The following is a 16,248-nucleotide window of genomic DNA, read 5'->3' on the forward strand; positions in this document are numbered from 1 at the left end:
GTTATTAATTCACTCATCAGTAGGTACATGAAATGTAAGAAGGTGAATTTCTCTTTTGGTAATATAAACCTCGGTGGGACCTATTCTTTCAACATTTGGAATAATATATGGACATGGTTTAGGGTATGGGCAAAATGCAGGCAAATGGGACAAGCCTGATATGTCATCTTGGTCAGTATGGACAAGATGGGCCGAAGTCCTGTTTCCATGCTGCATATGTGTATGACTCTGTGATGTTCTGTGACATTGTCACGTGACAAATACTGTAGTGTGCGCTGGGGTTGTATGAGTGCACTGTATTACATTCTGTGACACTGTTACATCCCAATGCAGATCACATTCTGTAACATTATTATATCACAGCACCATATCACATTCTGTGAGATTATTGAATCATACTATATTGCATTAGAAACCTTTTTTATTTTGCGTCTGTATCACATGCTGTCAGGTTCTTATATCACTGGATCATATGCCTCGCATTGTTATCAAACAAATCAATGACCTTGGTGATGGTGAGCCACTTTCAGGAAGCACTGCAGTTCTTCTGCTGAGATATTCTCAAACAACTCTCAGGGAGGAAATTCCAGAATTTAAAACTAACGGCGGCACGGTGGCGCAGCTGTAGAGCTGCTGCCTCACAACGCCAGGTACCCGGATTCGATCCTGACTGTGGGTGCTATATGTACTGAGTTTGTACATTCTCCCTGTGACCCTGTGGGTTTTCTCTGGGTGCTCCAGTTTTCTCCCATATTCCAAAGAAATGCAGGTTTATAGATTCATTGGAAATGTTCCCTAGTGTGTAGACTAGTGCTAGTGTATGCGATGATCGCTGGTCGGCGCGGACTCGGTGGTCCTAAGGGCCAGTTTCCGCACTGTATCTCTAAAGTAAACTAAATTAAGTACGTTATTTGCAAGCCATAATGATTTATGTCTTGGAGGGGAACATCCCTGTGGTGAGGTTCCCATGTGCTTGCTGCCCTTCTTGTTGGAGTTTGTGGGTTTGGAAGATCCTCTGGTGACCAACTAGGCAAGTAAATGCAAGATTCCCAGCATTGTCTGGATCTGGTACAGTTCTCCAGCACATGCATTTTTTTTGTTTCCAATTAAACGCAACATATTTTGTAGGTAGTCACGATGCACTGGTGATGTGGGGGGGGGGGGGGGGGGGGGGTTGTGGGGGGGGGGGGGGGGGGGGGGGGGTGTACCGAGGTACGGTGAAAAGCTTCTGTTGCGTGCTAACCAGTCAGCAGAAACACAATGCACGATTACCATCATTGCACTGTGCCACATTTGGTGAATTTATCATATCACCTCACACTGCGTTATTTTCCCTGACATAATTACACGATCACATTGGATTTTCTGACTTTATCATGTCGCTGGGCTTTGGATAATATTCTGTGACCTTACACAACACTGCACAGTGCCAGTTCTGGGATATTAGTTTATTGCTCTGTGGCCCTGGCATATACAGTGTCACTGATGTCGTTTGTACTGTTTACAATGCTGCTTTACATTCTATGACCTTGCTGTGTCACTGCACTGTACACATCCTCGTTGTTAATCACTAATTCCTGTGTCACATTCTGTGCGTGTTACCTCATCAATGATTATATTACTTTCGCTGATGGGTCTATCATGGTGCAGTTTCATATGTTGTATCGCGCTCAATAATAATGTTATCTCACATGATGTGGCTGTTGCTAAATCACATTTTGTGACATTGTTATATTGCAACGGTATCACATTCTTTGACTTTCATAACAGCATTGTGTCACATTCCATGTGATTATTATCATTGCGTTCAGTGACATTACTTTATTACAACCTGTACCTGTCATATTAGCACATTCTGTGAGATTGTTATATCACAGCACCGTGCGACTTTCAGTGAGATTGGTGTTTTTTTTTATCACAGCAGTGTCTCGTATTCTCAGGAATCCAAATATAGAGGGGTCTGACAGTATTTGGTACCAGGAAAGTCATCACTTCACTCTCTTTGACAATGCAAAGTGCTGGAGTAACTCAGTGGGTCAGGCAGCATCCCTGGAGAACATGGATAGGTGACCTTTCAGGTTAGGACCCTTCAGACTGATTGTTGGTGAGGGGTGAAGAGAGCAGGGGCAAGACAAAGTGTGACAGGTAATAAGTGAGCACAGGTGAGGGGGGGTGGGGGTGGGGGGTCATTTTGACTCAATTCTCTTTAACAGCCTCTTCCGTGTGGCCAAGTAAATAGTCCCATAAATAGTGGATTCCATACATGCAGAGATATGTGAACATCATATTTAACACCTTTCACTATACATGGCTTGTTTTGATAGCAGGTAACCAATTGATATATGGTTATATGGTTATATGGTACCTCTATCAATCACAAGAGACTGTGGACCATGCTTCTCATATTTGGCCACAAAGGTTCACCTTGACTTTATGTCTCCTAATATGATGACATGTAAGATGTAATCTTAACTAAAGTCCATAACACACCCAGACAGTGTAAATTGGCATCAAACAAGTTGCATAATTGCCCCAACACTTACTTTCATTATTTTCTTGCTACAGAACTGCACCTCATCTTTGATAAACTTCTGCCTGGAATTGAGACAAAAGGGAAGTTGTTCAAACTACCCTTCCTCCATTCCAGGAAACCGCCCCAACTTTAGTCTTTGAGTGACCAAAGGTAGACAACATATACATACGTTCAAAATCTAAGCTCCAGGTTATCATCACCTTATTCATTGAAGCAATTGAGTGAATGAGGCTAATGTATAGCATCCGCATAATAAAGGTCCTCTAACAACCAGGCCCCTCAGTAAAGGTCTACTCAGAGATCCTGGAAAAGGTGGACCACTTCCAAAAGATAATGCTATTATCAATGAAGGAAGATACCCGTGATGAAATTAGTGAAGTCTTCAGTCCACCAGCAGAAGTTGTCATGCAATGAAGATTGTGACTCTTGATGGACAAAATTCATGTGAAGAGGTCGTCAGCCCTCAGGAGGAGGTGGTTGAGGAGGACCTGGCATTGGCTTTTTCTGTGATAGACACAAGAGAGACCCTTCTATGTTCCACTAAGGATAAACTTGCATTGTTGCCATCCGAGGAAGCATGCTGGGAGATCAAGACCTCACACCCAGTTCATTACCAATGGTCTTCTGGACAGCGGTGATCCCTGGTCTTTGTGCAGAAGCTTCAGCAGCCACCTCAAAGAAGTGATTTCACCAACCCTGCCTCTGTAAATCATTCAAATCTACTAACAGATGAATAAACCACAGTCAGGGTCCTATCCCAAGCTTATTTCACTCAGTTGCTCCAATGGACAGGCTGCACATTTTGTGTGGCCGACACCAGGCTTCAAAAATACCGAGTTCCTTTGTGGCAAGTAGTAGATCAAGAAAATAATTCAAGAATGTTCAAAGTATTCTCGAAAAAGTGCAATTACCTTATTGGAATCTCTGTCCCAGGACCATCCCTTAAGAAGAAGCATTAAGGATGGCAATAATGCCCATTCATTCAGAGCCCATACACCAGAGTAAATAGCAGAAGGAATGTAGCTACCTCCCTGTCTACCCACCTCTTGTCCCACTTAATACAGTCTACAACTAGCACAGACAAACATATAAATTGAATGGACGCAAGTAATTCCTGTCCTTAAGTGGCCACCTAAAAAGGAGAGTGCCATATTGCCTGACATAGTTATATCACAACTGCCCTCCATCGCATTCAGGGGCATTATCTTTGGTTCATAAAGGTATTTAGCCCACAGAGCTTACTCTGTCTTTCAGTGAGATCATTGCTGCTTTGTGCTCAAAGTCTATTTACTTATTTCATCCACTTATTCCTTAATACTTTGATTATCAAAAAGCTATTAATATCATACTTATAATTAATAATTTACATCACTAATCTATTTGCATAAGCTATTTCACCTCGTGTGATGCTATATTGTCACGGCATATTCCATGAATTTCATGGAATCAAAGAATCATGCAGCACTGACCGGACTCTTTTGGCCCACCTTGTCCAAACTGACCATGATGCATAACTCTGCCAATCCCTTTTGCCTGGGTCCCTCTATGCCTTTTGAACATTGTAATTGTATCTTCAAAACCTTCTCTGGCAGTTCATTTCAGATCACTTTCTACTGACTGCATAGCACACAAACGTTTTTCACTGTACCTTGCCTGATACATGTGACAATAAACTAAACTGAACTAGGTAACCACCACCTATATGAAAAAAGTACCACATAGATCTCCTTTGAATTTCTCCCGTCACTTTAAACCAGTGTCCACTATTTCTAGGCTCCATGGCCTGGAATAATGATTCTATCTATCCACCTCATAGTTTTATAAACCTCTAAGAAAGATCACCCCTCGGCTCCCCACATTCCAATAAGAATAAACCCAGCCTGTCCACTCTCACCTTATAACCACGGCCTTCTATTCTCAGTGAAAAACGACACAAAGAGCTGGAGTAACTCAGCAGGTCAGGCAGCATCTCTGAAGAACATGGAGAGATGACGTCTCAGGTCGGGACCATCTTCAGACTGAAGAAAGGCCCTGACCCAAAATGTCACCTTTTTTTGGGGTAAACCAGCAGTCCCTTGTTTCCCCCAACACTCTGGTGAATCTGCTCTGCATTCTCCCTGTTGCCACACATCCTTCCTCTAGTGTGCCAACCAGAGATGTACAGAGTTGATTCTCCTGCCTTGAATGTTGAGGTTTTATTCATAAGTAATGTATGAGGTCACAGAAGTGTAGGTTGCGCACATTGCAATGTTTAACTGCATCTGAAATTGGGCTTTGATATTAACTTCTTTCATGGGTGTAATTTAGCTCCTTCACAAGAGCTGTTCACTGCTGCTGACTTCTATATGGTCACCATGTTGTTGATCATTGCTCTTTCTAAGCTTCCCCCCGGTCTAGTTTCAGTAAAAACACTAAATAAAGCACTTGAAACAACTAAATTTTATTTTACCAAAAGCGCGTTAACAGATCAACCATTGTACCGATCCCACCACGGGTTTGATCCTCGTGTCTGCCTGTTCAAGCCCTCCAGGCCTCGCTCAGACAGAGACACTCCAGAAGTTCACACAGTCCCAAAGCGCTCGCCCAGAAGATCGAGGCTGAGCCTCATGACCGCGGACTTTTATATGTCCCGGGACCTCGAGGGGCCGAACCACATGGGGATGGTCTCTCAATAACCCAATTACAGATATTGATTAACCCCATACATTACAGGCATTCCCCTAACCCAATAATACAGCAGCTCATACATTGTATAAGAAAGAAAGCTCTCGAAGGAAGCTAACAAGAACAAACATTGAAACATGTGCCATGGGAATCAAACAATTTCTCCATGGCTCAACAGTTCGACCAGTCATCAATTAATGGGATGACCGTCTTGCAACATCATGTATACTGTTTTACAATGCTTTTGCAGTGGCCCAATATAAATGATGCATTTAAGGTTAATTTGCAAAACCACTATATATGTTATCAATTTAAGAGAACACCTGGACCCCTTATCAGCCTACATATCAGTCTGAGCCTAGACTGGCTGGTGCCAATCAAAGCCTGTAAAGTTCAGCTGACATGGGTTAAGCAATTCTGACAAGTGCAGGGATCCTCCATTTTATGGTGTCTTTAATTTAGCCAATATTAACATTGTTAGCCGTGAGTTGCTGGGCGTAAATCTTTGTTATTTGTCACTCGTGCTTGAATAAGACCATGTCATCAGGTCTAGGGTTTTGCAATGTGTATGGAGGTGGCTGATACACTAATCTGGGCTTGAAAGTCCATTGCACACAGTTGATGGATGTCTAAGGGTGATGGAGCATCAGCAGTTCTTTATTTTCGAGATTCTCTTTTCCTCTTTGCTTCCTCCATTGCAGCTTCCTCATATGAGCGAGCGCTGTTATTTTATGCGGCAGTGCCAAACAGAACATGCACAGGACATACACTAATCATGTTGTCTTTCCGCCTAATCAAGTATTGTCTTCCCGCAGACTGGTCTGCACAAAAACTTTTCACTGTACAACTTTTCACACATTCACACAATGAACAAAACTCAACTCAATTCAACAGGATGACCCAAAGCTTATATATAATGTAATAAAAAGTAACTGGAGAAGCTGGTTTATACAAAGATAGATACAAAACGCTGAACTAACTCAGCGGGTCAGGTAGCACCTCTGGAGAAAACGAATAGGTGGTGTTTTGAGTCGGGACCCTACTACAGACCAATGCTTTTAAGAAGGAACTGCAGATGCTGGAAAATCGAAGGTATACAATAATGCTGGAGAAACTCAGCGGGTGCAGCAGCATCTATGGAGCGAAGAAGGGTTTCAGCCTGAAACATTGCCTATTTCCTTCGCTCCATAGATGCTGCTGCACCCACAGACCAATGCTTGTTGTCCTTATTTTTGTGTGTCAGTGATGAAATTACTCAGGGATGTTCTGAGAGAATCTGTGAATCCCTTTTTCATTTGTTCTTGGGCAGCTCAGCTCTCAACAGAGTGGCTGCTTTGTACTCTGTCATCCGACATTCTTCTGATGTGTCATCGAACATAGAACAGTACAGAACAGGAATAGACCTTTCAGCCCACAATGTCCATGCCGAGCATCATCCCAAGTTGAACTAACAATCTCTGCCTGCCCGTATACCTTCATTCCCAGCATATCCATGTGCCTATCCTAAATACTCTTAAATGTCACTCTTCTCTCCGCCTCCTCCACCACCCCAGCAGCACGTTCCATCTACACACCAATCTAAATGTGAAAAACTTGCTGCAAATATTTTCTTTACATTTTTCCCATCTAACTTTAAAATGTATGCCTTCTAGTCTTTGACATTTCCACCCTGGGGGAAAACAAAACTCTGACTATCTTCTCCATCTATCCTCCCATGATTTTATATACTGCTATCAGGTCTCCCCTCAGCCTCCAATGCTCCTGAGAAAACAATTCTGATATGTGATACTTTCAACAATGTGGAGATGCTGGGAGGTTTGTCTGGCACGGAATCTTTGTAGGTAAACAAAAGTGCTGGAGAAACTCAGCAGGTGCAGCAGCATCTATGGAGTGAAGAAGGGTTTCGGGCCGAAACGTTGCCTATTTCCTTCGCTCCATAGATGCTGCTGCACCCGCTGAGTTTCTCCAGCACTTTTCTTTACCTTCGATTTTCCAGCATCTGCAGTTCCTTTTTAAACACTGAATCTTTGTGTCTGGATCCTTGTCTTGCTACCTGCTATGAAGTAACCTGCACAGAGAGGTTATGTGGAAGTGGTTAAGGTGGCGTTTGGAGTATTGTGAGCAGTTTTGGGCCCCATATCCAGGGATGGATGTGCTGGCATTGGAGAGGGTCCAGAGGAGGTTTACGAGAATGATTCCAGGAATGATTGGGTTAACATATTATGAGTTTTTGTCAGCACTGGGCCTGTACTCATTGGAGTTCAGAAATATGAGGGAGGACCTCATTGAAACTTATTGAACAGTGAAAGACCTGGATAGGGTGAATGTGGCGAGGATGTTTCCACGAGTGGGAGAGCCTGGGAACGAGGCCATAGACTCAGAATAAACTAACGTACTTCTGCAGTTATTTTGGGCTCTGGTGAGACCACATCTGGAGCATTGTGTACAGTTTTGGCCTCCTAATTTGAGGAAGGACATCCTTGTGATTGAGGCAGTGCAGCATAGGTTCACGAGATTGATCCCCGTGATGGTGGGACTGTCATATGAGGAAAGATTGAAAAGACTAGGCTTAGAAGGATGAGGGGATGTCTTATAGAAACATATAAAATTATAAAAGGACTGGACAAGCTAGATGCAGGAAATTTTTTCCCAATATTGGGCGTGTCCAGAAACAGGGGCCACTGTCTTAGAATAATGGGGAAGCCATTTAAGACTGAGGTGAGAAAAATCTTTTTCACCCAGAGTTGTGAATTTGTGGAATTCCCTGCCACAGAGGGCAGTGGAGGCCAAGTCACTGGATGGATTTAAGAGAGAGTTAGATAGAGCTCTAGGGGCAAGTGGAATCAAGAGATATGGGGAGAAGGCAGGCACGGGTTATTGATTGGGGACGATCAGCCATGATCACAATGAATGGCGGTGCTGGCTTGAAGGGCCGAATGGCCTCCCGCACCTATTTTCTACGTTTCTATGTAAAAAGATGAGGAAATTCTTTAGTTAGATGGTGGTGAATCTGTGGAATTCATTGCCTCAGACGGGAAGCCAGGTCATCGGGTATTTTTAGTGAGCAGATTCTTGATTAGTTAGAGTATCAGGGGTTATGGGGAGAAGGCAGGAGAATGGGTTGAGAGGGAAAGATAGATCAGCCATTATTGAATGACAGACTAGACCTTTTGGGCTGAATGGCCTAATCCTGCTCCTCTAACATGAACTCATGAACTTATGAATGTTTGTTCTGCATAGTCCATGTTTCACAGACATAGAATAGCATGCATATGACAACAGCATGATATAACGTCAGCTTGGTGTTTGGGCTGATTCCTCTGCATCCCCTCACTTTACTTTTTAATCTTCAAAAGGCAGAGCTGCCTTCTGCTCCCTTGTTGTTGACTTCATCATCAATGTTGACTGATCTTCAGAGAGAGTGCTGCCACTAGGTGTGTGAACTTGTGCAGACTATTGAAAGCCCACAAGATTGACACGAAATGCTGAAGTAACTCAGGAGTCAGGCCACATCTCTGGAGAAAAGGAATAGGTGACATTTGTGGTCGGAACCCTTCTTCAGACTCAGCACCTGCAGTTCTTTCCTGCATAAACCAGCATCTGCAGTTCCTTCTTACACAATCAGAGGAAAGGCTCTGACCCCAAACATCACCTATTCTTTTTCTCCAACGATGCTTCCTAACCCGCTGAGTTACTCCAGCATTTTATGTCTATCTTCCATATAAACCAGCATCTGCAGTTCCTTCCTTCACCATTCACAAGTTTGTTTGGCTCTGTGTATGGGGGTATTTATAAAACTAAGCTGCGACTGACAACATGTAATTCCAGTGAAAATAGATAATGCTGACACCGTTTAGCTGGTCAACTGGCATATGTGGGGAGAGGGGAAATCAGTTAACATCTCAGGTTGGCTTCCTTACTGATGTATATTTAAATACATGATGTATATTGATGTATAAGAAAAATAGAAAAATTCCACAAATGTACAGGAGGTCAGACAGCACCTGTGGAGAGATAGTTAATGTTCCAGGTTAATGACCCTTGCTGGCATGACATTAGTTCTGGTCAAATTCCTCTTGTGGGAGAGAGTCCTTTGTTCAATGATGGTCCATTGATCACAGAGAGGATACTGTTTTGCCTCATGAGTTACGTTTTTTTCAGAGCTCTCTTCTCCAAAGGAAGCAGAGGCCTTCAATATTTTTTAAGGAAAGGTAAATTGATTATTGATCTGAAAAAAGGAGGTCAAAGTTGACAGGAGTTGATGGGAATGCGAAGGATGTTAAAACCAATGTAGTCGCTACCTTATTAAATAATTGGTAGAACACAAAATGCTGGAGTAACTCAGTGGGTCAGGCAGCATCTCTGAAGTCAGGGATAGACAATGTTTTGTGTCGGGACCCTTCTTCAGACATAGAAGGTAAAGTTCTAGAGTCTGAAGAAGGGTCTCGACCCGAAACATCACCTATTCCTTCACTCCATAGATACTGCCTCACCCGCTGAGTTTCTCCAGCTTTTTTGTCGACCTTCGGTTTTTCCAGCATCTGCAGTTCCTTCTTAAACAACCTGGAGTCACTTGTGTCTACATCTATCCAAGTTCTCCAGGGATGCTGCCTGACCGGATGAGTTACTCCAGCAAACTAAAACACAAAGTGCCGGAGTAACTCAGCGGGTCAGGCAGCATCTCTGGAGAACATGGATAGATGGGTATTTCGGGTCCGGACACTTCTTCACAAATTACTGCAGCAATTTTTGTTCTACACAAGATTCCAGCATCTGAAAGGCCCGAATAGAGTGAATGTGGAGAGGCTGTTTCCACTAGTGGGAGAGTCTAGGACCAGAGGCCCTAGCCTCAGAATAAAAGGAAGTAGTTTTTGAAAGGAGACAAAGAGGAATGTCTTTAGTCAGAAGGCAGTGAATCTGTGGAACTCATTGTCACAGAAGGCTGTGGAGGCTGTCATTGGATATTTTTAAGGAGCAGATTGACAGATTCTTGATTAGTAAAGGTGTTCGGGGTTATGGGGAGAAGGCAGGAGAATGGGGTTGAGGGAAAGATAGATCAGCCATGATTGAATGGTGGGGTAGACTTGATGGGCCAAATGGTCTGATTCTGCTCCTAGAACTTATGAACTTATCTGCAGTTCTTGTGTATGTTCATGAAATATTGGGACAGACACAAGTGGCCGAGTGGTCTCTTAATTCTCACGACACGGAACATGAATCCTCTGTTCCTCTCCGTTGACTTGATACTGAGTATTTCCGGCATGTTTCGGCTTGTATTCAGGTTTCCAGTGCTGGGATTGTGTTACTGCCTTGACTGAGCGAGTGGCCAGCAGAGGTCGCCGGGCGGTGGCGGTAAGCGGCGAGCGGCGATGTTGACTGAGTCTCCGCTTGTTCCCAGCTCTGCCCGGCTCACATCAGCCTCCCGCCGCCCAGAACAAGGAGCCTGTCACCCCGCCGCTCCGCTCAGCCACTCTTGTCAGCCCAGTGCTCTGTCTATCCCCTCCAGTGTCTCTCCACTGACACTTGCTGGGTGTTTGCTGGGACCGTCACACATTGGGATCACTGGGTCCGCTGCCCAGCCGAGAGGGAGGGAGAGAGAGAAAGGGAGAGAGACCTCGGGCGCTTCTGCTCCTCAATGTGAAAGGGATTTGTTGGCAGATTAATTGAGCAACCTGTTGCCGGCTGGAGAGAGGAGCGGGGCAGAAGGTGCCGACTCCTGGGCGGAGAGGGAGGCGGGCTGTACAGGGAACATCTGAAGTTGGGAACGAGTGAACAACGAGCACAACTCGGCGAGGCCGGGCTGGTGGAGCCGAGAGGGAGAGAGACCTTGAATGAGTCAATGAATGAATGAATGAAGGGAATCGCCCTGGATACATCGAGGGCGACCGGGGGCGCTGCAGTCTTGTCCTTGTCCCGCCGGGATCTCTAGCAGCGACAGACAGACAGACAGACAGCCAGCGCCTGGTGTCAGCTTCTGCCGGAGTTTAAGTGGCCGCGGGTTCGGAGCCTGGAAACGCTGCTTCCTTTCTCTCTCTCTCTCTCTCTCCCCCTTCCCCTCCCCTTCCCTCCTTGCCCCGGGATCGAATCCGGAGAAGGGCTGTTTGGAACAAACATTGTGCTGCTGTTATTTTTTGATTCTGCTGTTGGTCGCAGTCGCACCCGCACCGGGAGGATTTGGGACGGGCGGGTTTGCGAGGAATCCGCGATGCCGAGAGTGTCCGGGACGCTGCACTTTCTCTCCTTCTTCCTCCTCATCGGCTTTGCTGCGGGTAAGAACAGAACCGTGTTACGGTGGATTTCATTGTACAGGCTGCGGATTACAAGCGGGATGGAGAAACGACTCTTTGTAGATATGTAATTGCTTAGTCCCCATTCAAGCCCGGTCTTTGATGTTGATTTTAGACCCTGGTTTGTGTACATATTCCATCTCATACCTGATTCCCAGCAGAGCGCGTTAGACAAATAAACGGGAATGGGGTCTATTTAGAGAAGGAGAAAAAATGTATTTTTGTTGGCGTTCTCGATGAGTTTTGCAGTTAGCTTGCAGGTTGTGTGTGGGAGAGGGGAAGGGATGGAATATTGGATTGGCGGCGGGCATCAAAAAGTTGGTCAATGTGTAATACAGATGTGTGCGGTTTGGGGAGATTCTTCCCAACTGTCGGGTTGCGGGGATAAACTTTGCTATATCAGCCGCTGTGTTGTGTGTGTGTGTGTGTGTGAGTGTGAGTGAGTGTGTGTGTGTGTGTGTGTGTGTGAGTGTGAGTGTGTGAGTGATGTGTGTGTGTGTTAATCATTTGCTCTCTCTCACTCACACACACACACACACGCAACGTACAAAGAAGATCCGTGTAAATTCTCCCCGACCCCTTCGCCTTGTCGCCAGAAACGAGGGAGGTGGGTGCCTGGAACGCGCTGCCAGGGGAGGGATGGTGGGTGAGGCAGGCATCGTAGCTGAGTTTAAGATGCTTTATATTTAAATAAAAAGATGAGCAGGAACAATGAATTGACGATGCAGCATTGCAAATTGAAAAAAAAAGACACAAAGTGCTGGAGTAACTCGGTGGGCCAGGCAGCATCGCTGGAGAATGTGGATGGGCGATGTTTCTCTGAAGAAGGGTCCCGACCTTAAACATCACCTATCCATGTTCTCCATAAATGCTGCCTGGACCGCTGAGTTACTCCAGCACGTTGTATCATTTAGAAAGATACGTGGAGAAGGAGGGGTGTGGAATCATTTGCAGGCAGATGGGATTAATTTAATATGGAATCATATTCAGCACAGACTGTGGGCCGAAGGGTCTGTGTCTATGCTGTAGTGTTCTATAAAACTCGGGGCAACCCCACTGGGAGATGGCAGGTGGCACATGGTTAATGGGAGTTACAGTTTATGTGGCCAAAACTATCGCCATTTGTGTAATGCCGGCAGTCCGGTAGTTTGACTGGTCGAGTGGTAAAGAAAAAAATAAAATGCACTGGTCACAAATAATTGGTCACAGAAGCGTTCAGGATGGAGTGCATTGGTTGCGACTACTCATTCCTAAGTAACGTTGTGGTCGTCTCGATTGTAATCACGTATTGTCTTACCACTGACTGGTTACTTGCAACAAAAGCTTTTCACTGTATCTCGGTACACGTGACAATAAACTAAACTAACACTAAACTTCGCTTTTGCTTGGGCAGCTTACAAGCCAGCGGTGTGAATATTGCCTTCTCGAACTTCTAGTAACCCTTGCTTTCCCTCTCTTTCCATCCCTCACCCTAGTTATCCGACTAGTTTGACTGTCCTGATTAAATGTTACATTGTATGCTTCGTCTTGTCAGTTTCCCCTAACTAACAATGCAAATTCTGCATTTTCATTGCCCTTTAAGTCTCCTTTAATCTCCCGTTTTCACACCTTACCCTTCCATATATCTCGTTTCCCTCTCCACTGTCTGAAGAAGGATCTCGACCCGAAACGTCACCCATCCCTTCTATCTAGAGACGGTGCCTGTCCCGCTGAGTTACTCCAGTATTGTGTGTCTACCTTCGGTTTAAACCAACATCTGCACTCTCTTCCTACGTACAACTAAAGTAAAACGCAGCGCCGCACAGCAGTTGTAGCCGGCGGCAGAGGGTGTTTAGACTGGTGGATAGCGAGGACTATGAACGAGGCAGAGCCAGTCGCAAGCACGTGTTGTAACTGGGCAAACACTGGCATTAAAGCGAGAAGTGTGCGTGTCAGTGTGGGGACAGACTCAACAAACAGCAATCACAAAGGGGCGCCTTCGGGGAATCAACTTCAACTTATTTGATTTCCGAGAGTGAACCTGAGTCAGCGACGCCCAGGAGTAGTCCAGTCACAGGCGGTTGAATGTATCCCCCTGCCTGCGCTTGGGGTGAAAACTCGGAACCGGAGCATCGTCACTGCCCGGGGGGCACAAGTAACCGCAGATGCTTGTTTAACAAAAAAAAAAGAAAGAGAGTGCTAAAATACAGTCGGAAGAAAAGTCCCGACCCGAAACGTCACCTATTTTTCGCCAGAGATGCTGCCTGCCCCGCTGAGTTATTCCAGCGTTGTGTATCCTTTCTGGAGCAACTCAGGCGGTCAGGCAGCATCTCTGGAGAGTCTGAAGAAGGGTCTCGACCCGAAACTGTCCTCGTCTGTCCATGTCCTCCAGAACTGCTGTCTGAGCCGCTGAATTACTCCAGCGCCGGTGTGTGTGTGTGTGTGTGTGTGTCGCTGTCATTGCTGGCTGTTAGAGCAGGTTTTCCAAGTGAGTTTAGCAACAGTTCCGCGTTGACATGGAGGACACCCGTTGCAGGTCACCCCCCACCTGAACGACCCGCGGAGTTACTCCGGCTTTTTGCGTCTATCTTTTCAACCAGCATCTGCAGAACTGCAGTGAGATAATCCTCGCCGCGGTTAATGCACGGGTTGAGGGCTGTGTAACCAGTGAGGGTCTCGCTGGAACTACAGACTCTGGGGTGGGTCTAGCCTCGGGTTCCTGCACCCGTTTAGCTGGGATTCTAAACACATGTGTTTGAGGGACCCAGTGGCGCAACTCGGTGATATTTCAAAAATTACTACTACAGCAGAAAACATAGATTGGTGCAGCACAAGAACAGGTCCTTCGGCCCACATCGTCTGTGCCGGACACGGTACTAGTACCTCTTATCCACCTGCACACGATCCAAATCGCTCCATTCACTGGATAGACATATATGTAGTTATATACATATATATATACACATATATATGTGTGTAGGAAGGAAATGCAAATGCTGGTTTACACTGAAGATAGAAAATGTTGGAGTCATTCAGCGGGACAGGCAGCATCTCTGGAGAGAAGGAATGGGTGATGTTTCAGGGTGAGACCCTTCAGGTATTTTGGTCTGAGTTTCTCCAGCATTTTGTTTCTATCTTAGATAGATGGATAATAGATAGATAGATACACACACTCTGCAATAGTCCCAACTTGCCATCACACCAATGGCCCCCAGCTCCCATCCTTGTATCTATACTGCACGCTGTATAATGGGATGCAAAGAGAAGATGTACCTTCCCCTCTCAGAATGGACAGCTGCTGTTTAGCGATGGTATGAATGAAGCAGGTCCATATGCCACATGAGCTGTGCAAAAGTCCCACAAATTAATCCTCATAAAGTAGCTGAATCTGGTTGCTAAGATGCAGTGACTTACTTGTAGATCTCTCTACCTTCCCCCCCCCCTTTCCTCCCCAATCTAACCTCGGCCCAGCTGATGCCCATAGTCTGACCCTTCACCCACTTTCAGACTTCATGTGCCCTTGCTGAACGCCTGCTTCCTTCTTATGTTTTATTAAGCTGCGTTGCCTGTTAGGAAAAATATTGGCAATCAATATCCAAAATGTCAAAAAACATCGGTCATTGTTAGGAAGCAGCTGATATCTTCTGACTCCTTAGCCGAAGAAACAGTGACCCAGCAGAACCCTGCGATGTGTTGGGTAATATTTTCTGGCAAAGTGGTTGTCACGGATGGGAAATAATGTCAATAAATGAAAGCGTGTGGATGGAAAGCTGAGAGAGAGGGAGTTACTGCAGGGTGAGGGGAGGGGGGAGCGTGCATAGGTGAGGAACAATGAGGAGACAAAGGCGGAGGGGCTGGGACTGGAGGGGGCGGGAGCGGGAAGAATTTTAATTATTTCCATAAATTAAGCAGACTGATTCTTGGCACTTGGTCCAGGCAGCTGCTCTGTGACTTGTCAAGGTCGGTACAGCCTGAATTTGCTCCTTTTGCCGTCAGATGTCGGCTCAAAGCTGCAGAGAGCCTCCTTTCCTTATGGTGGCTTGACATGGTTCTTGATTGCCCTGCCTTGGATCCTGGTTGTTTCACCAGCAGAACTGTGATCCACCTCAAACATCCCGAGGAAAACAAGGCAGCTGAGAATCAGTAGAAACAAAGAACTGCAGATGCTGGTTTAGACCAAAGATAGATGCAAAGATGCAAAGCGCTGGAGTAATTCAGCGGGTCAGGCAGCATCTATGGAGAAAAAGGTGATCGGGATCCGGCTTCAGACTTATAGTCAGGCTTAGGATGTGGTGGATAGCTAGTGGTGAGAGAAGACGAAGTCCAGGGGGCAAGTCAAGGTCCAACAACAATTGACATTGGGCATGGTGCTGCCCTGGAGGGCAATTATTGACTCGGGAAGGTGTGATCGCGAGAGGGAATCGGACTGGGTTTCTGATTCAATTAGAATGCAGTTAAGCTGGATTAAGTCAACACGTCATAAATTACCCACATATCCCATGCTTCAGGCCACTTCAGCCCCATTGTGGAAAAGGTCCACATGAAAAACTGAACATCCAGCCCACTGGCATGGTATGGAATGGTGGAATGATGCAACAGGGAATCAGATATGGTTCACAATGCTGGTGAATAGCTTTACAATTGCTGTCTAAACAGTCCCCCTTCTCCTTTTCTTTCAATTCTCTTGCAATTTAGATGAAAGTGTCATCTTTGTCAAGGATTCTAAGCAAATAAAGATGGACTATTTCAATCCAGTTGCAGCTTAATTTAATATAAGTTGGTACC

General features: G+C 45.5%; 1 protein-coding gene across 7 annotated transcripts in view; it reads left to right on the plus strand.

Moving 5' to 3' along the window:
- Positions 1 to 16,248, plus strand: part of robo3 (roundabout, axon guidance receptor, homolog 3 (Drosophila)) — a 472,426-nt gene that overhangs the window by 180,876 nt on the left and 275,302 nt on the right. The window contains exon 1 of one of the 7 annotated variants that reach the window (XM_055660826.1): positions 10,195 to 11,466. The exons of the other annotated variants lie outside the window; for them this stretch is intronic. Coding sequence (XP_055516801.1) covers positions 11,403 to 11,466 — 64 coding nt within the window. The 5' untranslated portion in view covers positions 10,195 to 11,402. Of the gene's footprint in view, positions 1 to 10,194; positions 11,467 to 16,248 lie in introns of those variants that run through there. 7 annotated transcript variants of the gene reach the window in all.

The sequence above is a fragment of the Leucoraja erinacea genome, chromosome 32, assembly GCF_028641065.1.
Source record: "Leucoraja erinacea ecotype New England chromosome 32, Leri_hhj_1, whole genome shotgun sequence".
Taxonomy (NCBI): domain Eukaryota; kingdom Metazoa; phylum Chordata; class Chondrichthyes; order Rajiformes; family Rajidae; genus Leucoraja; species Leucoraja erinaceus.